Source organism: Aspergillus nomiae (assembly GCF_001204775.2).
Source record: "Aspergillus nomiae NRRL 13137 chromosome Unknown contig00343, whole genome shotgun sequence".
Lineage (NCBI taxonomy): Eukaryota > Fungi > Ascomycota > Eurotiomycetes > Eurotiales > Aspergillaceae > Aspergillus > Aspergillus nomiae.
The window spans coordinates 3,272-28,902 of record NW_015378398.1 but is presented as its reverse complement, the minus strand read 5'-3'; the positions used below and the strand labels follow the sequence as shown (position 1 = coordinate 28,902).

The 25,631-nt window shown below is 50.3% G+C and overlaps 7 protein-coding genes across 7 annotated transcripts; 4 read left to right on the top strand and 3 right to left on the bottom strand.

Moving 5' to 3' along the window:
• Positions 1-35: 35 nt before the first annotated feature.
• On the bottom strand, positions 36-1,193 carry ANOM_010310 (Gfo/Idh/MocA family protein; the record flags this gene model as incomplete). Its single annotated transcript, XM_015555566.1, has 1 exon — positions 36-1,193. The coding sequence occupies one exon, from the start codon at positions 1,191-1,193 to the stop codon at positions 36-38; it is 1,158 nt and encodes a 385-aa protein (XP_015403391.1).
• A 1,787-nt stretch (positions 1,194-2,980) lies between these two features.
• On the top strand, positions 2,981-5,772 carry rfeF (putative transcription factor RfeF; the record flags this gene model as incomplete). The annotated part of the gene is made up of 6 exons (XM_015555565.1): positions 2,981-3,126; positions 3,320-3,355; positions 3,618-3,983; positions 4,109-4,979; positions 5,041-5,108; positions 5,251-5,772. Coding segments are annotated over exons 1-6 (1,971 nt in total), but the record flags the coding sequence as incomplete, so codon positions are not given.
• Positions 5,773-8,287: 2,515 nt separating this feature from the next.
• ANOM_010308 (aminophospholipid-translocating P4-type ATPase DNF3) lies at positions 8,288-13,378 on the top strand (the record flags this gene model as incomplete). Its single annotated transcript, XM_015555564.1, has 1 exon — positions 8,288-13,378. One exon carries the CDS (start codon positions 8,288-8,290, stop codon positions 13,376-13,378), a length of 5,091 nt encoding a protein of 1,696 aa, XP_015403389.1.
• Positions 13,379-17,411: 4,033 nt separating this feature from the next.
• Positions 17,412-19,286, top strand: ANOM_010307 (homeobox domain-containing protein; the record flags this gene model as incomplete). Its single annotated transcript, XM_015555563.1, has 2 exons — positions 17,412-17,743; positions 17,801-19,286. 2 exons carry the CDS (start codon positions 17,412-17,414, stop codon positions 19,284-19,286), a joined length of 1,818 nt encoding a protein of 605 aa, XP_015403386.1.
• A 928-nt stretch (positions 19,287-20,214) lies between these two features.
• On the bottom strand, positions 20,215-20,960 carry ANOM_010306 (phosphatidylglycerophosphatase; the record flags this gene model as incomplete). Its single annotated transcript, XM_015555562.1, has 2 exons — positions 20,215-20,886; positions 20,916-20,960. 2 exons carry the CDS (start codon positions 20,958-20,960, stop codon positions 20,215-20,217), a joined length of 717 nt encoding a protein of 238 aa, XP_015403387.1.
• Positions 20,961-21,172: 212 nt separating this feature from the next.
• Positions 21,173-23,926, top strand: ANOM_010305 (uncharacterized protein; the record flags this gene model as incomplete). The annotated part of the gene is made up of 7 exons (XM_015555561.1): positions 21,173-21,367; positions 21,451-21,511; positions 21,562-21,691; positions 22,476-23,151; positions 23,238-23,427; positions 23,513-23,794; positions 23,847-23,926. Coding segments are annotated over 7 exons (1,530 nt in total), but the record flags the coding sequence as incomplete, so codon positions are not given.
• Positions 23,927-24,089: 163 nt separating this feature from the next.
• Positions 24,090-24,911, bottom strand: ANOM_010304 (protein tyrosine phosphatase-like domain-containing protein; the record flags this gene model as incomplete). The annotated part of the gene is made up of 3 exons (XM_015555560.1): positions 24,090-24,157; positions 24,212-24,351; positions 24,421-24,911. 3 exons carry the CDS (start codon positions 24,909-24,911, stop codon positions 24,090-24,092), a joined length of 699 nt encoding a protein of 232 aa, XP_015403385.1.
• Positions 24,912-25,631: the final 720 nt, after the last annotated feature.

Sequence of the window (25,631 nt, the reverse complement as noted above, 5' to 3'; positions counted from 1 at the left end):
AGAATTGTTCGATCAGGCAAAAACGCGTCACCAATTTAGCCAAGGGGGGTTCTAATGGTCCCACACTGTCGATCATATTGCTCAAAAATTGTTTGGAACAATTTAAGATCCTGGAGAGAGTCTTGCGCTGTTGTCCGGGCAGGCTTTCCGTCAACTAAGAACGCATACAACGCCTTAAGCTCGGCATTAAATGCATCCTCCCAGCTACTAACACTCTCCGTTCTTTTCAGATCACCCTTGCCATCCGCCGTTTCCACGACCACCCGTGATGGCTTGCCCTGGGCGTATGGTAAGTCGTAGTGCATGCTCACAGTCTTGGTATTACCATACAGAGCTAGGTGTGCGTCACATCGAGGAACGGAATCGGTTCCCGTTTCGTATATCAGAGTAAACGGATGGTGACCCCGACTAACGCTACCATTGTAATGGAACACGGCCGAGTAGAATGGTTCATTCACCGTAATATTGGAGATGGCATCGGGATACCCCAGTGTATCGCGCATCAGTCCCAAATCATGGCATCCCAAGGATGCCAGGAATCGGCTCAAGGAGAGGCGCTCTTCGGTCAAATCCTCGCCAAGAAATACCTCTTGGAGAAGGCAATGGCGCAGCCGCTCGCCATGCTGGTCATCGAGGGACAGCCCAATTGGTAGACTGCCGTTTACTCTTAAGTGTTTGTTCTTCGGCGTAGTAGCTGTGTGTGCCAAATGCGGCCCTGCGATATTCCGGCATCGAGCATAATATATCCGATCCAGGCTAGCAGCTTCTTTCTTGAAGACCTCGAAACAAGGTGCATGTCGACGTGCAGAGGCCACGAAAACCTTCGCTTGGTTCGGAGCGCGCTTCTCGGCCTCGATTATACGCTTTGCACTCGGAATACTCAGGCTGACAGGTGTTTCCACCATAACGTGCTTGCCCGCTTCCAAAGCCGCCACAGTGTACGTTTCGTGGTATTCATTCGGCATGAAGTTCAGGACAAGGTCGACGGAAGGGTCATCCAGAACCTTTTCCGGGTTAGAAGCAACCTTAGGCAAGTCATTGGCAGTGCTGTCTTTCGAAGACAGACCGGAGGAGTCGTAGATAGCAGCGACGCGATAGGAGTCATGAAGTGTTCGGAGAACAGGAAGATAGAGATTTTGAATGGCTTGGCCCCCGTCTGTGAGGATTCCAACCCGCAAGATTGTTTGTGTCATTCCGGCTCTGTTAAGTAAAATTATGCTGCGTCAGGGCCAGAGAACAAAGAAGCGAAATCCAGGCTAGAGAGCGAGAACACACAGCATAATACTTACCACGTGAAGAATTGTCGATTGAACGTGCCTGTCAAGTGATAAAAAGATCAGAAAGCGCCGTGAGAAAAGAACCGCAGGTGCTCATTCTTTAATAAGATAAATTTGCAAAGGGTGTTTGCCAAGTATGCCTGGTGCAAGGGATCTTGGTAGTGTTGAGACAAAAGAATGAGACCCGAGCGAAAATACAAAGAAAAACGGGGCAAAAGGATGCATCGCGCTTTCCTTCCTCCTTCTTATCAATGCAGAGCTCACCGTCCTTGGTTCTACCGATATATATTTCTTTTTCGAGAAGTGACATCAGTGGCTACAGATTGGTTTGGAAACGGCGACGGGAGGTTCCAATTCGAGGGCAGTTTTGTTCGCTTCAACTGGTTTTGCCGGTACTGTTCATCTGACGCCATGATTCCTGTTCATGTCCAGTTGTATTCAGATAGGTATATCATGAGATAGGTCCATGGTAATTGTCCTTATGAAGAGTCAGATCGCAATCCAGGTATACTGAATACGAGGTGACAGATGATTTTAACCAATGGAGTGATCCGTGGGAACTGTAGGCAAATCTGAAGGGATAGCAAGGCCAGTGCACAACAAAGTTACACATAAAGGCAGGTATGAGGATCATAATGTGACATGTTGATCCTGAGGTATGGTCCAGATGATTTGACCAGTGATCCACTGCCTTACGTTCCAGGCCATGGACTGGGGTGACTGATTGGGTATAGCCCCCAGAATCACTTGACCTGAAGGAGGGTGACTGATCAACCACGATGACTGTGATGTCACGATTGTCAAAAGAAAAGAGTGATGGACAGATTTAGAATGAGAGTCATAACAAGCCATCAGTTGGTCCCTTGGATTGTCATCTTGACCGAATACGTTACCATTAGGCTGGGGCTGAGACCAGCTCAGCCTTACGGATGGATCCATAATCCTCCTCGTCAACGTATTCGTATGTGGGGGTTACAAGTTCCAGTCAATATGTAATTGTATTTGGCATGGGATAATGATGGGGCTTTGCATTGATCTATGGAAACTATTCCTGAACCTGGTTGTGGTACAGACCATGGAAGTAACAAGGAAAAAGGTATATATTTAAACTCTGAATGTGTACAGAGTAGTAGTGCCATGTATAAATAACGATGTATTAAATTGTATTTATGCCACTGTTAAGTATAGGTGGCGAATATAGCAAAAGTGCTTTCCTCCTGGGATAACTATCGGAGTACGGCGTAATTCTATATCGTCTGCGCCTTGTTCGCTACAGTACCTCGGAAGGTCCGAGTAGATGCTCGTATTTTCCATGTACTAGTAGACTCAAACTGGGCTGAAAAATTATAAAAAAAAGCGGGTCTCATGACGACGAACCCAATCGTCATCACGGGTCCCCTCAATCTGTTTACTTCTCTCTCAGTTACGCAATCTGTTATTTGACCTGCTTCCAAGACATAGTTCCCTCTTGTACTGTGTTTGACTTCATTTGAATTCTCCGACGGTCACAAGTTAAAGGATTCAACAACATCACCATGGGTGTAAGTTCCACTGTCCTTCAAATCTCTTATGCCCCGCGTTCCTGCCCCGCCCTCAAGTCAAGCTTCTCCCTGGATTGAGATAAGACTTGAAAACAACATCCTTCAACCCAATAGAAGTACACTCCCAGCACTAATCTCTGCATATTGTATGCGCCTACTAGTTTGCTTCCAAGATTGCTGGCAGTCAAAACCCGCAGAACATGAGTGGTAACAGCTCGGGGCCACCTGGAGGAGCGCCTCCCACAGGCTACACGGGCGGTCCTCCTGCAGCGTTGCAACCTGGTGGTGGTGCTCCCAGTGGATACAATGTGAGTGTGCCCACTAATAATAGCTAAACGTAGCGGCCAAGCTACACTATTATATTTTCTTTCCCATTTACTGCTGCCCTATAACCAGCCCTTAAACCTAACAATGCCCCTCCTTACCACTCGCAATCTCCCTTCCACCACATTTTTTTGAGTCACTGCTGATGATCGTTGCTCACTGGAGCAACAATATCAGGCTTACCCAGGCTCTCCTGCTCCATCCGGCAACTCGGTAAGCTAATTTTGTTTGCTTCTCGTTTGCTTTTCTTTTCAATTTCTGCCTTACCTGGTCGCGTTCGCCACCCTTCCACAACCTATCCGTCTATCAAGTGAAGGGGAATTTGGGACTTTCTGTCTACATCACTCACCACCTCTCCATCGGCTGTCCACAATTTGGACCTCACGCCCTTCGCTTCTTTCTACCCTCTTCATCTGGACGCCTCCGTGTAATAATGTCGCGACCTTATTATAACCAACAAGGATATCCTCCACAGCTACGTACTGGGTCGGCATCGCCGTATCCAACTTCGTCGGCGCCGCCCCAACAGTACCAAGCGTATGCCCCAGCAGTACCTCCCAACAAGCCAGCTCCCTCACCGTCTCCGATGTCTCCAACATATTCTGGATATCCTCATTCGTCTCAATCCCCTGCACCTCAGAGTTACTCCCCAGCGCCATATGCCTCGGCTCCACCACCACCACAGGGATACCCTCAGGCCCCTCCTTATGGGTCAGACCCCTATGGGCCTCCTTATGGACAACCCCCTCAAGGCTACGGAAGGCCGCCTCCGCCATCCCCGCATGGCTCGTCAACTAGATCCGCGCCTGGACCTGAATATTCTTCACAGCCATCTTCTCATGTACATAGTCATCCCACGTATCCCCCCTTGTCGCATCCCCTTTATTGTCTGTTTTATTTTGAAAACTATCCTCACTGAAACCAAATTCTTGATCAAGAAAGTGGACTAACTGGGTAAACTACTAGGGACCAGGATATCCTCCGCAGAATGCACCTTATCCCGGTGGTCCCGCGCGCGGAACACCTGGACCACCTGGACCCCCTGGACCTCAAGGTGCTCCCTATGGCCCTCCAGGAGGCGCGTCTCCCGCTCCTCGAGCCACCGAGCAGCAGGTAGCCGCCTATCGCCAGCTTCTAATTGGCACCATCCAGGAGAAGAATCTCCAAAACTTCTATCCCCCCGAGAAGTTGAATTTACTCGTCCAAGGTCTGGCCAACGATGCACCGGCTAAAATCAACAAGATCATACACGAATGGGGAGTGCCGACAGAGGTAGCTACGGATATCATTAAATTGTCCCTCTTCGATATCATTCTTTACGTAGATGACAGTGGATCTATCGAATTTGAAGAGAGAGGCGTGAGAAAAGAACAACTGAGGCAGATTATTGGCATCGTTGCGACCGCCGCATCTACCTTTGATGAGGACGGCATCTCGGTGCGTTTCATGAACTCTATGGAAAGAGGCGACGGCATCCGTAATGCGGATGATGTCAACATGTTGGTCTCACGTGTCCGTTTCCAAGGGTTGACGCCGCTGGGGACAGGTCTGAAGAATAAGGTTCTGGATCCTCAGGTCGTGGGACCCGCCCGGGCAGGTCGCTTACAGAAGCCGGTCCTTGTCATTACCATTACAGACGGACAGCCAGCCGGTGAACCTCTCGATTGCGTGGCTAATTCGATTCGCTATGCTGTTGACGAGGTATCGCGAACCCCATTTGGGCGAGGTGCTGTTTCGTTCCAGTTCTCGCAGGTGGGCAATGATGCCAAGGCACGTGATTTCCTATCCAGCTTGGATGAGGACCCAAGCATTGGAAATTTGATTGACTGCACTTCAAGTGGGTTGCTCATACATCTTCTGTAAAGTTAATGGAGCTGTGCGCTAATAACATCCGGCAGACTTTGAGGTCGAGCAAGACGAGATGTCTCGTGCCGTCCCCCCTGTGTATTTGACTCGAGAGCTTTGGGTAAGTAGACACTACGCCAACAAAAGCCAGTGAAGACCGCAGACTAAGAATTCATAGTGTGCTAAATTGATGCTTGGTGCCATTGATTCCTCATATGATACCAAGGACGAGAAGGCCGCCGGCCGTACTGGTGGGCCTGGAGGGCCTGGAGGGCCTGGCGGACCTCAAGGACCTGGCGGATTCGGGGGACCTCAAGGACCTGGTGGACCTGGCGGATTCGGGGGCCCTGGTGGACCTGGAGGGCCTGGCGGCTTCGGGGGACCCCAAGGACCCCAAGGACCCCAAGGACCTGGCGGTCCTGGTGGACCACCTGGAGGATTCCGGGGACCGGGTGGACCTCCAGGACCTCAAGGGCCTCCACCAGGTCAGTACGGTGGCTATAACCCGGGACCTGGATATGGCCAGCGAGGAAACCCTAATCAACCCCCTCCACCCAGCCCATATGGCCCAGGACCGGGATATGGTCAAGCTCCTTATCCTCCTAACCAGGGCCAGGGTCCACCACCTGGCTATGGGCAACCACAGCCGTATGGTGGGTACGGGTCTCCTCCTCCTCCTTCTGCTGGATATGGACAACCGCCCGCTGGTGCCACGAGAGGCTATCCCCCACCACAGAGTCCTTACGGATACGCTCCCCCTCCGCCACCGCGGTACTAGACGAACATGTATGAAGCGGGATGGGAAGGGGCTTTTCACGGAAAGGCAGGACGTCTGGTTGTATCCATTATGATTACGATTTCCTTACTTGTTCACTTCTACGGCGCTTAGCCAAATTGACTAAAAGCTACTGGTGCGGCGGAATTGGTCAATGGTTAAGGATAGAACATACGTCGATATTATCTTTACTGCGCGCAACGTCTGTATTTCGAATGGGAGCTATATCAGCATGGAATTGAGGTATCACACGGTTGATGAGACAGATTATCACCTTGGAAGACTACTACGTAGTACGTACTACTACTACTGTGTAATATGTCGTAGATACCTACAGCCAATGTTTTGCCGGGGTCGGAAGTTGTTCCCGCCCGTTGAATGACGTCGATGGAGCCCTGAGATGTAGAAGTCAGCAACTAAACAGGCGATGGACGCGGCACTATACTTGAATAGGACAGTTCATGGACCCGTGCTACCACGTGACCCTATGTCGTCCCACTGAGCAGGATTCATGATGGGGTTACTTGGTCGTGGTGGTGTGGTTAATGAGTCAATCAATAGCTATCATTTTGCTATTCTTCCATTTTTATTTTTTTCTGTAGAGGTTCAAAATATGTTTGCCTAGTTTAAAAGCCTGGATAAGAGGGAATCACGACATAAGGACAGCCTCAATCGTTGAAAGTGTCAGCCTAATGCAGCCCCCCAGAGAAGGATTATGTTGCTCCCTGATGACAAGGTTCAGTCCCGAGTCACTTCAGGTTGGCCCCGCCTTTGGGCTTAATTTATTTCCCATTTGAATCCTTGCCACCCACTGGCACTACTTACCCACAAGGCTGCGTAAAATGCACGCCCGTGGGTGGCCAGTCTGCCACGCACTGTGGGTTCAACAACCGTAGGATTCAACTTCCGGGGGGTTGACCCCAGGGATCCTGAGTGAAGATTCCATCGGTACGTGGAAAGATATCTGGAATGGAAGGAGGACATGCCGCCACTGAACCCTGGGTTGAGTGACAGGTTCTACCAATTGTTCTCTGGAGGCTGTGCATCGTACCCAGAGAGACGTTTATTAGAAGATATTATTTTTTAAAAAGGTTTCTGTGGTCTTTGTTCTCTCAAGTAGTAAGGACTCGGGAGTTCATAGTACTACTAATAGCCGTAAGCCTCTTGTTTTTTTTTTTGCTAAAGCACAGTAAGCAAGTATGCATGCAAGTAAGAAAAAAAAATGTCTGGTGATAAGCGTTATCTGGCTTTTTTAAGTTACAGATTGCGAAAAGTACAAGAAAACAGCATGCCACTGTCGCACATGGGCATGAGAGAAATTCTTATTTGATTGACGGGAGAATCGTCCTATGTAACCCCAGGGTGGTGGTTAAGTGGGTGACAATTGCCAATGAGGCCATTCATCATCGTATTGAGTTCCCGGATTGCGTTGACTTGCGTGGCCTCCTCCAAGCCACCGCTTTGGTCCAACAAAGCCCTTGACTGGTCGGCGGGTAATTTAAGGTCATTCTGTCCAGTTTTCTCCACAGGCGCCCGTCAAGAAGGCCGTCTTGGACTCTTGGAGTCTTGGTACCATCGCTAAGTTAACTAGTGGGGAGGGTACCCTTGGCCACTGTAGGGACTAAATTACGAGAGGTGGGAAGGATTTTCTACGATTCATTTGATTTGACGTTACTTCTTATATTGTTGGTCGGTAGCGACCTTCAACGTGTTTCTTCTCGGGAGTTGTTTTCGTCTTTTGATTGCGATCGTGAGACATACATACAAATATCGCAAAAGCAAAGTTTAAACCCGAGGAAAAGCTAGTTTTTTTCTTTTCTTTTCTGCTTCTCCCCAAAGTGGCGGTTACTCTATTTTCGGGCATCTTACCGCTTACGGGAACGGTCATTGGGGTCCACGGTCTCCAAAACTCAGAGCAAATAGTTTGCAAAAAAAGGCCTCGACCCAGTCGCCGCCTGCGGACGACAGTAGGTGTCGACGTTGACTTCTTCGTTCGTTCGCGGTGGTGTGCCTTGCCATCGCTCCACGGTCTCTTCTCCTTCTGTTTTGTTTTCTAGTACCTTTGTTAGATCTGGTATCTTCTTTTCTTTCCTAGTGTATTGTTTGATTATTGACCTAACTGAGGTCTTCCCCACAGTCGTTTTTCCTCGAAACGTGCGATTGTCGTGCCATCTATTGCTATAACGGACGGTCGTTATCGTATTGAGATACCATTCTATTGTTTTCTATCTTTTGGTACAGGTCATAGCTTGAGCCTGTCGTTAGATCGGAGTATCACTTACCGTCGACTATAGACGCCGTACTAGGTTTTCTTCAACTCCCCACCCGCTCGATTGAAGAATGCACCAGGTTTGTTCGTTTACTCGCCGCCGATACTTCGTTCAATTGCAATCATTTGGTTTTCAACAGTGAATACGACCTTGCCATACTTCGGAAAGTACTATACAAAGTCAGCAGAGCCACTGGACAAACCGAACTGTTGCGCACTTTAGCCGGGAGGCTATTGAAGGAAAAATATCCCCGCTATGCCCAACCAGGATGCGAGGGCCGAATCGAACCGGGACGCGCAAGGAGCGACGTCTGATGAAGGTCGTATAGTGGTGGAAGAGGTATCCGGACATGACCCTAGCCTGGGCTCAGCGCTCCCGAGAAGCCATTCCATTAGTGTTCCGTCGCGGCATAGTATCAGTCAAGAACGGCCGTCCATTGCCCCGTCGCGAACACTATCAGAATCTGGACGGAGGAATTCCCACCAGCCCCGTGTTCGCTTCTCAGCCGATCTCGAGCGTCCCCTCGTGGAAGAGCCTAGGAATGCCGGTCATAACAGGAGGCAAAGTTCCAGGGGCTTGACTATCGACACCAGTATTACCCGAAACGATCATTTGTCAGTTAGATCTCCAGAACATAGACCGATTTCCCCCCTTTCTCCTAGCTCGGCATTGTCGCCTCCATCACCGCAAGGCCCAGACTCAGGTCGCTCGCGATCGCGCAATCGCGGGTATTCGCTTCGACGGACTATCTTCGCGAAGAATATTGTCTCAGCGACTTCCCCTGGGGCCATTTCGCCGAATGACATTGAATTGGCCCAGCCTGTGAGCCCGCAACAGGAGACTTCTACGGAAAATGAACGGAGTTCACGGAAATCGCGCGACGACACAGGCCAAGGTGCTCCTACGGGGGATGGCCAATATGAGCGCAAGTCGACCGAAGATGAAAAACAGGACGTACTGGTAACTCAGACCTCGGCACCTGAACCTAGCCCTGTTCATATTGATGACACTTCGACGGCATATTTCTCCGACCCATTGGAAGATCTCAAGGGAGGCAGGCACATGTCTACCAGTATCGCATATGAGGAATGGCTGAAGAGACGGGCCGCCATTGCTGGAATTAAGGCTCGGTATGAGGGCTTTATGGAGTCTGCTCGCAAAACAATCCTCCGGATTAAAGATATCCCTCCGAGCAAGGATGGCCGTCATATCATTCTTGACCCTACTAGGACAGAGGATTTGATTGATGAGAGGACCGGAAAGCCCTACTGTGGAAATTGGATCCGATCTAGTCGTTATAGCCTCTGGAGTTTCTTTCCCCGACAATTTTTCGCTCAATTTACCAAGCTAGCAAACTTCTACTTCCTTGTGGTGGCCATTTTGCAGATGATTCCTGGCTTGAGTACGACGGGTTCTTTCACTACTCTGGTCCCACTATTGATCTTCGTTAGCATCTCTATGGGAAAGGAAGGGTTTGACGACTGGCGTCGCTATCGCTTGGACAAAGAGGAAAACAACCGCTATGTGTCTGTTTTGCGTCCAGGTGCAGGAATACTGTCCCAAACCTCGTCGAGTGATAGCGTCTCCGTTGCCAGTGACGCCCAGGATTGGACTATGGTGAAGTGGAAAGACATCAAGGTCGGGGACGTTGTCAAGCTGGAGCGTGATCAGCCTGTGCCAGCGGATATGGTTTTGCTTCATGCAGACGGGCCCAACGATATCGCTTATATTGAAACAATGGCTTTGGATGGTGAGACAAACCTCAAAAACAAGCAGCCTTGTCAACCAGTCGCCAAGGTGTGTGCAACTGTAGATGGCATTTGCAGCAATGCCATGCACTTCGCTGTCGAGGATCCCAATTTGGATCTCTATAAATTTGATGGCAATGTTACGGTTGCCGCTGGCGAAAAAATGCCCTTGACGAACAACGAGGTTATCTACCGTGGTAGCATCATGCGTAATACTGAGCAGGCGGTCGGTATGGTTATCTACACTGGTGAGGAGTGCAAAATCCGAATGAACGCGAACAAGAATCCTCGAATCAAGTCACCTGCGCTTCAGGCCCGTGTCAACCGGGTAGTCATGCTGATTGTACTATTGGTGGTCGTGCTGGCGGTTGCCTGCACCGTGGCATACATGTACTGGTCAGACGATGTTGAGCAAAACTCTTGGTACCTGGACAAGGCAAATGTGTCCTATGGTCCAATTTTCACCTCGTTCCTGATCATGTTCAACACCATGATTCCCATCTCACTCTACGTGAGTATGGAAATTGTCAAGGTTGCACAGATGCTGATGCTGAACGCTGATATCGACATGTACGACCCGGAGAGTGATACGCCAATCGAGGCACGGACGTCCACTATCAATGAAGAGTTGGGGCAAGTTAGCTACATATTTTCCGACAAAACCGGCACCTTAACGAATAACTCGATGCGCTTCCGCAAGATGAGTGTCGCTGGCACTGCGTGGTATCACGACTTTGACCTGCTTGAAGAGGAGGCGAGAGAAGGAGGTCGAGAAAAGCTTATCCACAAAAAGCGGAGTTTTAAAGGCAAGAAGTCTATGGCACGTAAATCGAATGTGTCAGAGGCTAGATCGTATCTCGCCAGACCCAGCTCGACTTCAGTTGCCGACAAGGCACGGAAGGCTGGTCGACCAGCGCTCGACTATCGTACAGCTGACATGATCAAATACATCCAACGCAAACCGTACACTGTATTTGCCCGCAAAGCCAAAATGTTCATTCTGGCCATTGCCCTCTGCCACACGTGTATCCCGGAAAGTGATGAACTTGGGAATACTTCCTTTCAAGCGGCATCGCCCGATGAATTGGCTTTAGTCATGGCCGCCCAAGAACTCGGATATCTCGTCACAGACCGGCAGCCAAATACCCTAACGGTCCAGACATACCCCAATGGCCCCGATGGGCCACCCTCTGAAGAGACCTATGAGATCCTAGATGTGATAGAGTTCTCGAGTGCTCGCAAGCGGATGTCGGTCGTGGTGCGAATGCCCGACCAGCGAATTTGCCTGTTTTGTAAGGGCGCGGATAGCATCCTGATGCAGTTGCTTAAACGAGCAGCCCTTGCGCAAGAGAAGGCGGTTGAGATTGAACGACGCGCCAGCAAACGCAAGGCAGCCGAAGCAAGTGAAATTATCAGGCGAAACAGCGAGTATCAGGCTCGGACAAGTGGCGTTCGCACCAGCTTGAGTCGGCCTAGCATGACGCACAGGCGCTCTAGTGTTTCCGGGCGGCATATGTCTACACTCCGGGAAAGTATCGATGTTTGGCTCCGCGACAGGGAGACGGACGGCGGTATTTTAAACAAAAGGGGAAACGATGCCGAGTATTATAGCCCACGACCTTCGGCGCAGATAGGACGGCCGTCTACTACCATGTCGGATTCGGGAAGCTCAGTCAACGATGATGAGGAAGAAGACCTGGTAGAGGAAGCCCTGGTTGTCAACGAGGAAGCTGTTTTTGAGAGATGCTTCCAGCACCTCAATGACTTCGCCACCGAAGGGTTGCGGACTCTGTTATACGGTCACCGTTTCCTTGATGAAGCTTCGTACAACAGTTGGAAGGCAGCCTACCGTGAGGCGTGTACCAGTCTTGTCGATCGACAGGAGAAGATTGAGGAGGTTGGTAAGCAGCTTGAACAGCAGCTTGAGTTAACTGGGGCAACAGCCATCGAAGACAAGTTGCAAAAGGGCGTGCCCGAAGCTATTGATAAGCTGCGTCGAGCCAACATCAAGCTATGGATGTTGACCGGTGATAAGCGCGAGACAGCCATTAATGTTGGACATTCATGCCGTCTAGTAAAGGACTACTCGACCCTGGTTATTCTTGACCAAGAGACTGGCGATGTTGAGCAGTCTATTGTGAAATTCACCTCGGATCTCACCCAAGGAACCGTGGCCCATTCGGTAGTTGTGGTGGACGGGCAAACGTTGGCAATGATTGAGGCAGATGAAACTCTAAAAGCACGCTTCTTCAAGCTTGCCATCTTGGTCGATTCGGTCATTTGCTGCCGTGCAAGTCCTAAACAGAAAGCGTTCCTTGTACATTCGATCCGGAAGCAGGTGAAAGATTCGATCACCCTTGCGATTGGCGATGGTGCCAACGACATCGCCATGATCCAAGAGGCACATGTTGGCATAGGTATTACGGGCAAAGAAGGGCTGCAGGCAGCACGCATTTCGGACTACTCTATTGCCCAATTCCGGTTCTTGTTGAAGTTGCTCCTTGTCCACGGGCGGTGGAACTACCTGCGAGCTTGCAAGTATACGCTGGGAACTTTCTGGAAAGAAATGCTGTTTTACTTGACCCAGGCGCTGTATCAACGGTGGAATGGCTATACAGGTACCAGTCTGTACGAGCCGTGGGGCTTGAGTATGTTTAACACTCTGTTCACCTCCCTGGCCGTGATCTTCCTAGGTATATTCACCAAGGATCTCGCTGCATCTACTCTTTTGGCTGTTCCAGAATTATACACCAAAGGCCAGCAACATGGCGGCTTCAACATCAAGTTATATCTGGGCTGGACATTCATGGCTACGTGCGAGGCGATGATCGTCTACTTCACCATGTTTGGTCTATGGGCCAATGTGATGTTCACCCGCACGGGAAGCGACATCTTTTCGGCCGGTCTTCTCACATACACGGCCTGCGTCATCATTATCAACATCAAGCTACAGGCGTTGGAAGTGCACAACAAGACGTATTTGTCGCTCGCTGTGTTCATCATATCGGTTGGAGGCTGGTTTGTGTGGGACATGATCCTGTCCCGCCAGTACAACTTCGGTTCTGGAGACGGTATCTACCACGTGCCCGGCAACTTCATCTTCCAGTCCGGCCACGATCTGGCCTTCTGGGCGGTTTTACTTCTTACGGTGATGGCCGTCATCGTGTTTGAGGTGATGGTCAGTGCATTGCGGGCCAATCTTTTCCCTACGGATGTGGATATCTTTCAAGAGTACGAGCAGGATCTGGAGATCCGTAAGAGATTCGAGGAAGCCGCCGCATCAGAGCTGCAACAAGGCTGGGACCACGGCAGCAAGAAGTCTAGCCTTGAGCTGGCACGCGAAGCGGAAATGGAGGCACGAGAGAAACAGGTACAGGAACTGCTCTCCCGGCCGAGAGTGATGACCAAGACAGGATCTGGTCCGATGGGAATGGAGACGGAGGTGGAATTGGCCGGTTACAACAGCAGCGCTGACCATGTTGCCGACCGTTCGAATCCGATGACAGAAGATGAGGTGATGAACACTCCTCGACGATCCATTGAGATTCACGAGTTGTTTACGAAGGGCTTCGGGGCGATCCGGAAGGGACAGTTGTAGTGATTCCCTACTGTTTTCCATCATGCCATGTCATTTAATTATTATTTGTTTTCCTTTCTTTTCTGAAAAGCGTTGCTGGCGTTTGGAAGTGGATACCCCATGGGACAGTCACTCATTTCTTTTGGCTTGAACGTTACATCGTGTACATTACTGGCTGGCGAGGAAATATTTCTATGCGCCTTACTGTTGTATAATAAGGAAATCGACCCTGGAGTCTCCATCTCATGATCCTTAGTATGAGCGTAGCGCGCAATAGTCCACCGAGTAGTGTGACGGGGAGAAAGCGCGCACTACCACCTCCGACGGTATCCTAGCAATATCGATTCCACTGGTAGTCGATAGCCCATAGCGTAATGACTAGGAGCAAACAACAACATGCACTCGGTACGAGTCACACTGCAACATCCGAACGCCGAGCAAAGAAAAGAAAAAAAAGCGAAGATACAAAACAAAAGCCAAAGGAAGCGAACATGGTCCAAGCGACAGCAACGGCGCGCAAAACAGGCCAGCCACTATTGAAACCAAATGGGTCACGATCTGGCTCGGCAGGATCGTGTCGAATAGCTCTCTTTGACTTCGGTAGTCGGCAACGGCGCAAGGGTAAGTCATTCCGGATATTAACGACCTTACTACCAGTAGTAACCTACCTGGTAGCGTGCAGAATGCGCGCGCGCGCGCGAGCGAGATCGTGATTCGGACTAAGCCGACACCAATTCTAGGGTAACTTTTCTCCGACCCTCTTCGGGTACATACTACCCACCACCACGTACAGTTCTTGCCTCCCCCCTCCCCCCACGGGTACCTACAGATCTACCCTGCAGAGATGAAACAATAGTCGAGTTGTTTAAATGATGGCTAGGATGATTGCCTGGTACGAGGCAGCAAGGATGGGGTGATTTTGTTTTGCTTTTTCCCTGTTTATTTCTTATTTTTTTTTCCTCCCCTTCCTTTGTTGTCCGTGGATGTGTGTTACTTGAGGCAAGTATGGAGGGAGGGGTTCGGTGATGATTGACCGAACAGAACATGCCCGTGACTTATACTAATATACTAGGGGATTGTCCAGTGTAACTAGCCCCGAGGTTAAGTTTAACTAGTCCTCGTAGTTCTTTTTCACTCCCCCTTCTCTGATAGGTACAGAACTTGGGTAAGTCGTAGTCTGCAATCAGTGCTGGAGGCTGTTTTAGTTTCGGTTTCCCCCGTTAAGGAAAGAAACCCCTATTTTAGTTAGGCTGGGATCCAGACCGGTCTTAGTCAGGAACGCATTCCTGTGGCTGAGCTTCCGGCGGCCAATCGGCGCGGGCGAAACCGGTGCACGGATCATCGTCTTTGTGGGGGTGTAGGTTTTTTTCAACCAGGTTAGGTTGGAGGCTAGGTACGCTTCGCTTGTGTCCGCGGTTCCTGTTCCTGTTCCTAGGAGGTATGTACGATGTACGGAGTGCTATGTATGGATATACATTTTCAGTTAGTTCTTGGAGGCTGGAATCGAGGTTAGACGATGGAGAGGGCGAGTTGGTGGTAATTGCGGCATTCCTTGCATATGTACGTTCTATGTGTAGGCAGGTGTAGGTGTATGTGTATGTATGTCGGTATAAGTCAGGTACCTCACATATATACAAGTACATGGAGGTGGTTACACTGGCGGATATGAGATGGCTTGTGCTGGTACTACGCCCTGTAGGTAATTCCTCCTGCGACGGGACTGCGACTGTTACTACAGGTCCCTCGGTTGCACCTTTCCACAGGTGGGTAAAACGTGAGCGTTGTTGGAATTCATTGGAGGCTTCTAGTCAGGTACACGAGTTTGTTCGTCTCCACCCCTGGCGCTGTCATGTCCAACCACCCAATCAGTCGTCGTTGAAATGCGAGGGGAGGGCGGGTACCTGGATCGAATCATGGAATGCGCTGCTCAACCGGCACGGGCGGAACCTGTGGTTCAACACTTGGGGGAGGCGAACATTGAAGTGCGAAAGCGAAAAAAAAAAAGGAAAAAAAGGAACAGGAAAAGGAAGATCTTAAGAAAATCACATATTAATAGAAGTGTCCCACGACCACCCTTACCGAAAAGGGTAGGTCGGCCATTGGCACTGGTCAAGTCTGCGTACCGGCCGAACAACTCTGTGGAACTCCTGAGTATTGAGAAGGGGGTGGGAAAGAACACAATGGGACTGAACGACGGAGTACTTTTCCCACCACCCTTCTAACCCTCACGAACGGACAAATCGACTTGAGGCTGGAAATGGTTCGGCTCTACAGTGGCAGGGTCGTCTTGGCCATGGCTCATAGGGCAAACTCTTGTAAATCTGTAACAGTAGTATCGTCATAACTACCGTTCACTCGGCAAAAGTGTAGATTGGATTGGTGTTGGTGTGGTTTTTTGGTGTGGTTGCTCCACTATCTTGGTTTCCTGAAACCCTTTTCTTGCTTCGCGGATCGCTTCAAGGATGGACCGGTCCAGGTCGTTGACCGTCCCGAATCAACCACGAAAGTATTATTAACGTGTTCCATTCTTTCTTATTTGGTTCTCTCGGTCCGATGTTTAAACGCTGCTGTGCATTGGAACAGGATTCTGGGACTAGGGTAGGGTTAATGGTGGTGGTGGTTCAGGGTCTTCGAACGTGGAAGCCGTTATACGTAACGGTCAAATTCACTGAGACCTTTTGGGACATGCGTCGGAGACCTGTCCGAGTACTACTAAAAGCACTAGATGCTGGATTGGCGTGTAGACCGCCGCATCGATATGCAGTTACTATCTTTGGACACGTTAGTCTCTAGTCGAAAGGTAAACAATCCGATCTTGCACAAATCCGTGAGGCAGGTCGGCTCCTGCACCAGAATGATTTCTGACAGAGACCTTACAGAGAGAGGAGTCCAGTATCTCTGTCCAGGTGCGTCCCAGCCCATCATTGGAGGACGGCATCTCAACAGCAGCATTGGGCAGCAGCATCCGATGCAGGGGCCGAAAAACAGGGTGGTGGTGCTGCTGGGTTTGTTGTTTTCTTTCCTTTTTTTTTTTTTTCTGCCCCCCTCCCCTTCTGCAACGGTGTTTGTTTTGTCTGATATATAGATGTCTACATTGTGGAAGTAATTTAAAATCAATCATGTTATACGGAGTGATCTTGAAATTGTGAACCTATCTAACCAGGATAACGAACAACGCAGAAGATCCAACGTAAAAAAAAATAAAAATAAAAAGAGAAAAAGAAAAAGAAAAAGAAAAAAGAGGAAAGGAAACGAGGCCCCACGGTCGACTAGTCAGTCACAGACTCCCAGGAACCGCCGATGCCAAAACAGCTAGCGCTTACTTATCTATACTAGGCTAGTTCGAGCATCCCCCATCTCCTGACTATCTTCGAACCAACCAACAGCCGTCCTCCACCCGTTTGTCTTCCTCTCTCTCTCTTCTCTCTCTCTCTCCTTCTCTTCCTCTCTTCTTCTTCTCTTTCCTCTTTTCTTTCCCATCGACCATCTTTCTATCATTCATTTTCCTTTCCTTTTCACTCTTTTGTTTCTTCACTTCTTACATTCTTTACTTTCATCCCCATTCGCTCGCTACAGTCGAACGTTCCGCTCTTTTAACGTTCGACTTCATTCTCACGAGCCCTTCGCTTGCTTCCCTCTGGACGGTGGAATAGCCCGATTTGTCATCGCGATATCGATCCTCGATTCATGCGATTCGATTAACCGCCACGCTTGCGAAAACCTTATATACATTCTACCGTATAAGCTGCCTAGGTCAGCTGTTTATCTTTTACCAGATTCGATTACGTTGACGCTTCTGCGACGCGCTCATATTCACCCGTGCTTCAGGTCTGGAAATTGTAACCATTTCCAGCCCGAGCACATCCATTCGTTTGAAACATCGATCTCTCTCGCGCTTGACGCAGCTTGAGAGACTTGGACATCCCCTTCGACTGTCGGCCGGATCGTCACATCGTCCTCTCCTTTCTTTCGTTTACATTCCCATCTCTCAATTGGTCGATTCTCTTTTCTGAACCCAGTTCTGCCTTCTCTTCGGTCAATCCCTGCAAACAAAATGTCTTCGACAGACTCCCCTGACCCGTCGACTATGTCGACTACCCCCACCACCACAGCACCGACCACCTCGTCTTCTGCCGCGTCCACGCCATCTCCATCTACATCCAGTGCCACCATGGCGCCGTCTTCCGCGGCCCGTCGGCCGCAGCGCAAGAGCACCCTGACCCAACAACAGAAGAACAACAAGCGTCAACGGGCGACGCAAGATCAACTGGTTACCCTGGAGTTGGAATTCAACAAGAACCCCACCCCAACAGCTGCCACACGCGAAAGGATCGCCCAGGAGATTAACATGACTGAACGGTCTGTTCAGATTTGGTTCCAGAACAGGTATGTCGCACGGTTCTTGTTTGCTATAGACGGTCATGTTGCTAACGAGCGATTTAGGCGTGCAAAGATCAAGATGCTCGCGAAGAAGAGCATTGAAACCGGTGAGGGCTGCGATTCAATCCCCGAGTCTATGCGCCAGTATCTGGCGATGCAATTCGACCCCAGCAAGCCCGGCGCAAGAGATCCGTTTGGCCGCACAGGAGGCTATGGAGCCGGCGGCGCTTACCCGAGCGAGTCCACTCCCTCTGGAAAAGTTGTGATTCATCACTTCACGTGTCGGTCGTTGACCATCGGTAGCTGGCGGCGCATTGGGCAGAACGCGATGGACTTGGTCGTCTTCTACTCCCCCGAAAAAGCCTGCATGACTTATTACATCAACAATGATTCTGCAGGATACAAGATCGAATACCCTTTCTCCTACATCAAGAACATCACCTTGGAGTCGGGCGACCAAGGACCGCAGCCGAATGGCGCTCCCCCGAGGCCCGGTGGTCTAGTGGTGGAACTGAACCGGCCGCCGCTTTTTTACATGGATTCCTCCAACTCCGGAGGATTCTACCAGTGCGGCGACTTTACAGAAGACCAGCAGGCTAGTCAGATCTTGGTGCACCACCTTGGAGGCCATCCGAAGGTTCTGAGTGTGCAGCTCGCCAAGTTGGTGTCGTTGGAGTCGTTCCAAAACCGCTTGGCATACAACAACTTCGCCGTGAATGCGCCCATGTCTCCGCCTTTCATCCAACGCCCTGCTTCGCAGCCAAACCAATTCGCACCTGCGTTCATGAACATGATCCCAGAAACTCAGACTCACTTGAACCTTCAGGTTCCTCGCGGACACAGGCGTCAACGGAGTCGCTCTGTTCCAGTGGCCGTCGACTTTTCTGCCTTGCAAACGCCTCTCGCCTCCTACAACATGCCACAGACTCCAGTGCATTTCAACCATGCGGACTCGAACATTTTTGCGCCAGTTCCCCAGTCAGCGCATCCATTAGCCGCGAACCTGCGGATTGATACCTCCGCCGCGTACGGCTTCGATCCCCGCACTCACCCCATGTCTGCGACAACGGCGACCGCCTCGCCGTCCGACTTCGCTAGTCCCGGGCTTTTCTCCACTGGAGGCCCTGGCGATTCGACCCCTGTCGCGGCGGGCATGGGAACCCCCTTTAACCTGCCTTTCGTCTCCCCTCAAGTTGACTCTTCCAACATGGGAACGCATTCTGCATCCCCATATTCGACTGTCAGCCACGCCGATCCTATGATTGCGGATCATTCGCCGCCACTGTCGAACATGCACGCGTCCCAGGAGATGTATGGCATGAGCAATGAGCATCAGCCGAGCTTTGCGGAAGAGGGAATGCAGATGAATGGGATGTTTCCCAAGCAGAACGTAAACTTCACTGTTCCAACTACCATGGGCTTCGAAGGAAACACTTTTGATCTGCCCATGCAGACCTTGTCCGGTCACACCTCTCCCGGTGTTCAGGGCGACTACCAAATGACGTCTATGGAAAACGCCGATCCGAATGCATTCGCCACTGGATCTTGAACCTTACACATGTGCCTTGCCGTTCGGTGTGAACGGCTCCTGGTCTTCGCTTCTTTTCTATGCCGTGTCCAAGTATCACTTGGCAGGATGGCAATTCTTTTCTTTGATAGGCTTGATTTTCTTTCACAAGCTCTTCAAATCACTTTCCAAATGATTGGATGATATTGTATCCAGTGGAGATACCCAACCTTGACCAGTTATTTTCACGTCCCTCTTTGGAGGACTTGGTGAGACTGATGCTTTTTTTTTTTCAGTCCCACCAACTTAGATTGACGAGGATATATCCATTTCTTCTTTTCGTTTCTTCTGATATACTCTCAGCGTTATGCTCTTCTTCTGCGCATTTTTTCTTCACTTTTTTTTTTTCGTGTATTAATACCCTTCTCTAGGGGCTGGTCCTTGCCACTTTATCAGACATTTTTGCCGCAGCGAATACTGGGCAATATTTTTCTCTTTTCTTGCAACTTCTTTTCGAACTTCTTCAATTTACCCTGGACCTTTTTTCTTTTTCTTTTGACTTTATATACCTGGTCGGGGCCTTTTAACGTGGTTATGCCAGAAAGTCGCACAATTGGCGAGATTGTTTGAATTCTCATTTGATTGGTGCTTTTGGGTTGGCGGGATTAGGGTTGTTTGCATATTCCCTTTGTTATGGTCATTTGCCTGTCGCATGCTTGCGTCTTCGGTTCGGTCTTGTCAGTTGTTGACATCTGCATGACAGCCATGTGGGTTGTCCCGGTGATATTCTGTTTCTGCGAAGCTGTGAAATTCTTCGCGTGCATACTTTCGAGATCTACCAATATGAACCAGCATCTTAAGACAGACTCTTTGCTAGCAGTCGTAGTTATTGGCGTAGAAGACAAGCTCTATCTATGATACATGGGTATTTACAAATGTCAAAAAACAAGGTGAACGATTGCGCAGAAAGCTATTGACGGTCCCAGCCACTTGGTGGAGGAGCCTTCAGCCCTTTCGACTCCCTCAAATACCTCTCCACCCAAACCTCCATTTTCTCCAGAAGGTTCATCCCCGGCCTGACGTCCTTGGGATCAACGCCCTCGGTGACTCCATCGCGACACCAAACACTCCACGACCCCATGCGCGCCGCCATCAACACATCCGTGCCCAACCGGTCCCCTACGACAGCAATCTCATCCGCGCCCTTCACCACCCCCCTCTCTCGGAACCACGCCAACACCTCGTCTCCACAGAACGGCTTCTTTTCACTGCCCTCCGGCAACCGAAACACCGGAATCCGTAGTCCCGACAGGCGCTCTTCCAGCTCCCGCACCTCCGCATCATAGCGCGGATGCGAACCCGCACGGTTAGACACGATCAGGATCGAGTCCGGATGCTGCTCGCGGTTGAAGGGGGAGGTATGTGACGTGCGGAGGGCATGCAGCTTGTCGAGGATCTGCGGAGGGAATGTCGTGGTTTTAGGGTGGCAGAGGGTGTTGTCTTTGTCGAGGACGAGGGCACGGATCGTGGGTCCCTTGGTTTTGGATGCATCTGTCGGTTGGAGATTGAGGTTTGCAGCGATTGAGGGACCGACTTGTTCAGGGAGATGCGTGATCGTTGGGATTGTGAGATGGGGGAGGAACTGCGAGGGTTTTTGAGCAGCGTTTGTACGGCTAGATTGAAGGCGCGGAGATTGGTGTTTGGTGGGTTTGGCATTTTGTTTTGATTTTCTTTTCGCTTCTCTTTATTTACTTGAGTATGTTCTTTTTTTCCTTTCTTTTTTTCGTTTTTGTTAAATGGAGGAGTTGGAGGTATTAAATTAACTATAGGAAGAACTAAAGCAAAGCTCCGTAGCTTATTTATTGGCTGGGCGGAGCAGAGCCGCAAAACTCTCCGCCGACGGAACGTCCAATTCGATCCTACCGACTCTCTGTTTCTTTCACCCTGTGCGCCAGACGGAGGATTATTGCTCTCACGGGATTTTTGTCCGAGATTGAAGCATCCGAACTTCTCTGTACCTCTTTTTTATCGTCTCTCTTGCGACAACCCCTCCATTCCTCCTCACAATGGGCAAATTGACCTCCACGATCGGTATCCCGATCAAGCTTCTTAACGAAGCCCAGGTATGTCTTCTGAGCTTCATTTACGCGCCGTCATCTTGCTTGCATCTCGTCTGGGAAACTGGAGCTAACGCGCTGCGGTACAGGGCCACGTCGTCACCCTGGAAATCACCTCCGGAGTCGTGTATCGAGGAAAACTTCTCGAGGGTTCGTCGCTCAACCATCGCACCAGGGCATCATAGACTGACTAGGAATAGCCGAGGACAACATGAACGTTCAACTGAAGGATATCACGGTCACTGCTCGGGATGGTCGCGTGTCGCATTTGGATCAGGTCTATATTCGCGGAAGCCACGTGCGGTTCTTCATTGTGCCGGATATGTTGCGGTATGCTCTCCTACCCATCTATCACTGTTCCATTTGCCATTCCCCCTCCTTTATCTCTCGTTCATCTTCCAATACAAAATCTAACAAACCATCGAACAGGAACGCCCCCATGTTCCGCTCAAGAGGCCAGCGCGGCCGCGGTGTTGGTCTCGCTCGTGGTAAGGCCACCGTGCAGCGTGCCCGGGGCCAACGGAGGGGTTAAGCAAAAAAAAAACCGGAAATATTCATATCTCATATTAATGGCGTTTGACTTTTGCTCTCTTTTTTATCGTGTTGCCGTTCTAACCTTTACATTGGGCCGTTCCTGAAAAATCGATTCCTGGTTCTACATGGGATTCTTATACCCGCGCGTGTTGTGGGACATTTCTCCTTTTTTGACGCTGTTTGTCGTGGTTGTGTAGATTTGAGGAAACGGTGATAAGATAAATTTATCGATATGTGAGATGCGGCTGCAGTGGATGAAGACTCGAGCTTGATATCCAGCTGATCTAACATCGATACCTGGTAAAAAAAAAAAAGGCATAGAGGAATCAATTGACCACTATCTGTCCATTAAGCCCCCCGTAAGCAAAAAAACCAAAAGGAATGAGGAAGAATTATGCCACCCATTCCTCTCCAAATCGAACCCAAGCCAAACTTCCAGCGCCGCAAGAATCCTCCCCGCTCATCTCCAACTCAACCACTACTCACCACCTACAACTCAACCACCACCACCTACCTACCTACTTACTACTACACCACTTGAATCCCAACCTCACTCTCACTCACACAAACCAACCCAAAGAACCCCCAAAAAGAAAGAACAACAATGCCCCAACCAACCCCAGCAAAACAACGACGTCATCGCCAACCCCCGCCGCCTCCTCATCCTCACCCCCTCGCAACACTCCCACACCACAATCCCCCCATTCCTGCACTCCCTAACCGGCTGCCCCGTTATCGATCCCCCGACCGAGACCAGAAACCAGAACCACCCAGATACTGACCCCAATGCGAGGCCGCCGCCGCCGACGACGACTACATTCGCAGGCTACACGACACACCCCCCGCTCCGACTCGAGAATAGGTATTATAAAGCCGAGGTGCCGATTTGGGTTGATGAGATCCCGCTTTCTATTCCTGGGTCTGGGTCTGAGGATGTGAATGCGAATACAACTACAACTACAACTACACAAAATGACCAACCGGAGCTAAACCCCCAAGGAAAAGAAGAAGAAGAAGAAGAAGAAGAAGGACAAAAACAAGAACAAGAACAAGAACCCCTCACGCCAATAACATGGCGGAAAGAGTTCTCCGGCCCAGAAGCGAAGGTCGTTAGGGATGCCATCGGGGGCGTGGTTATATGTTTGCGCAATTTGGATCTCGTGTCTGCGTCTCCGTCTCCGTCTGCAGAAGCAGAAGCAGAAGCGGATGTGGAGGAAAGACCGGAGTGGAAGGGTCTGCGGACGTTCCTGGAAGCTGTGGGTTCTGTTAAGGGGGTTATGGATGAGGAGAGAGGACTGGGTGATGTTCTTGGGTTGGTGGTTTGGTGGGCAGGGGGAGGGAGTCCGGTGTTGGTACTGCTGCTGCTGCTGCTGGGGGGGATGCGGATGAGGTCGATGGCTTGGGGGAGGAAGAGGTCTTTTCTGTCCCCTGGTGGGAGGATAAATTGTTTGATCTGGGGTTGATGGGCTTTGAGGTTGTTAATTGGGATCCTAGGGAGGTTGGGAGTTCGGAGGAGAGGGATCGGTTTGGGGGTATGTTTTCTTCTTTTTCTTTCTTTGTCTGGAGAGATGGTTGGTTGGGTTTCAGGGTGTTTAGATATATGCTAACGTGAAACAGAGTATCAGGGTATGCGAAGGGTGAGGGAGATTCTAGAGACCCATGATTGGGCTTCGACACCTGTTGGGGAATCGGATGGTGTGGATGGTGTTGAGGATGAGCTGGAGAGGCACTTGCTCGAGGATGGGTTCGATCTGGAGGTGAACGAGCTGGAGCGGGAGATGGTTGGGTTGCGGTTTGCGATTGAGAATGGAGGCGACGATGTAGGCGGGATTGACGGGGATGATGAGATGAAGGTTGAGTCAATGGAGGCGTTGATGTTGCGGATGAAAGCGATTAAAGGTATGTCTGCGCCCTTTTCTCCCCTAGTTCTGCTGGGTGCTTATTCGTATAGACATGAGTGATGAGTTACCGGAGAGTGAACGGAAACGATTTGCGGCGAAAGCCGTGCGAGATATCATGATGGAGTTATAATGCACCTAGTTCAGGCCCTACTTATTACGCGTAATGAAATGATAGAGTATGTAACCAGCAGTACATCATTACCAATGCGTCTTGTAGCAGAATTAAGCTTATCTAGACCAACCCATCACTTTCGCCATATCAACACCGACATCTTACATCTGCAGCCATCACTCTACTCCGCCCTCTTCTTGAGCACCTTCTTTCTCTGGGCAATCATATGCGTGTACAAGATGTAAGAGCCTAACGGGTAATCAGCACAGGACACATATCTGGGAAGCGAAGGCAGAAACCTACCAGGAACATAGATACCCAGAACGACGATCAAGAACCACCGGTACAGAGGGTTAAACTCGGCAGCCGGCTCCAGCGCCTTCACAACCATGACGCACTCACTGGTGATGCCAAGCGGGTAGAGCACATAGAAGGTGTTGTATCTAAATTCCACGTGTTAGCAAAGTTCACCCCGAAGCCAGACCCATAAAAGTTAAAAGGGCAATGCATACCTCAGCCAAGTCAGCCACCCGGGCACACCCGCGCCCAGAACCTGCAAGGCAAAGAACCCATACCGAATACACTCGGTAATACCCCAGGCGCTCAAACAGCCCAGGAAGGCATAGTCGCCCACCTTCACCGTCTCCGTGGGAGCCCCCACGATGCCTGCGCCGTCACCTTGTTCGTGGAACAGGAACATCACACCCCAGATGAGAAGCAGTCGGCTCGCGACCTGCATCGCGGTCGTGGTGACGGGGGCGCGCACGATGCCGAGCAGGCTGTGGAAGATCTCCAGGACGGCCAGTGTTTGGGTCGTGGTCAGGAGAGGCCAGTAGATGTCGTTGAAGATGGCGGGAATGTCCTCGGGGGAGTTGGTTGCGAGGAGGTAGAAGCCGCGGAGGGTGCAGGTCGCCCAGAGGGTTAAGCTGGCAGCGTTGTAGCCTAGGAGGTACAGTTTTGTGAGGCCTTTGGGGCCCCGGGGGGAGGCGGATTTGGAAGACATTTTGGGTCTTTTGTTGTGCTGCTCTTGTTTTTCGAGTTGTGTTTGGATGGAAAGCTGCTGAGTGCTTGGTCTGGATGTGCTGCTGCTGGCGGTAGATTGTGCCGCGGGTTATACGACACGACCGAATTATGGGGTTTGAGTTAGCAGCAGGAACAGCTGAAATGCCCCAAAGCGATAGGGTGAAGCAATTGATACCGCACTGGTCGACAGCTGGACAAAGGGGAAGAAAATGAAATGGGGATCTGGCTTATGTAATACACGTTGAGATGCCGAGGCTCCAAACAGTTATCAACATATTGAGATCTGTTGGGATTTTGCTAAGGTCAATGCTTAGATGAAATGATAAGAACTGGAATTCAATTCCGGTGAATCAGCTTGGGTTAGAGATGTATCCCAAATTTGGTGTATCATTCTATCGCATATTCTCAAGTAGTGTACATTTTGGGTGAAGGAAAAGTTATCCATAGCAACATATGTATCACTTATCTTATCGAGAAACCAAGAAGTTTCATCTCCGTATCTGATAGCGCATGTGGCTGTTTAAACGTCGTCTAAGCTTGCGGATGGCGGATGTTTAACCCGCTGGACAATGGACTATTGGTAGGAGAGTGAGATGGACACAGCTCTGTACTGTAGTGGGTATCGTATCCCTTAACTTGTAGGGCTGTCAAATCAATACTCTCGCGTCACGTGCGTTGATCACGTTCGCTGAAATCAGCT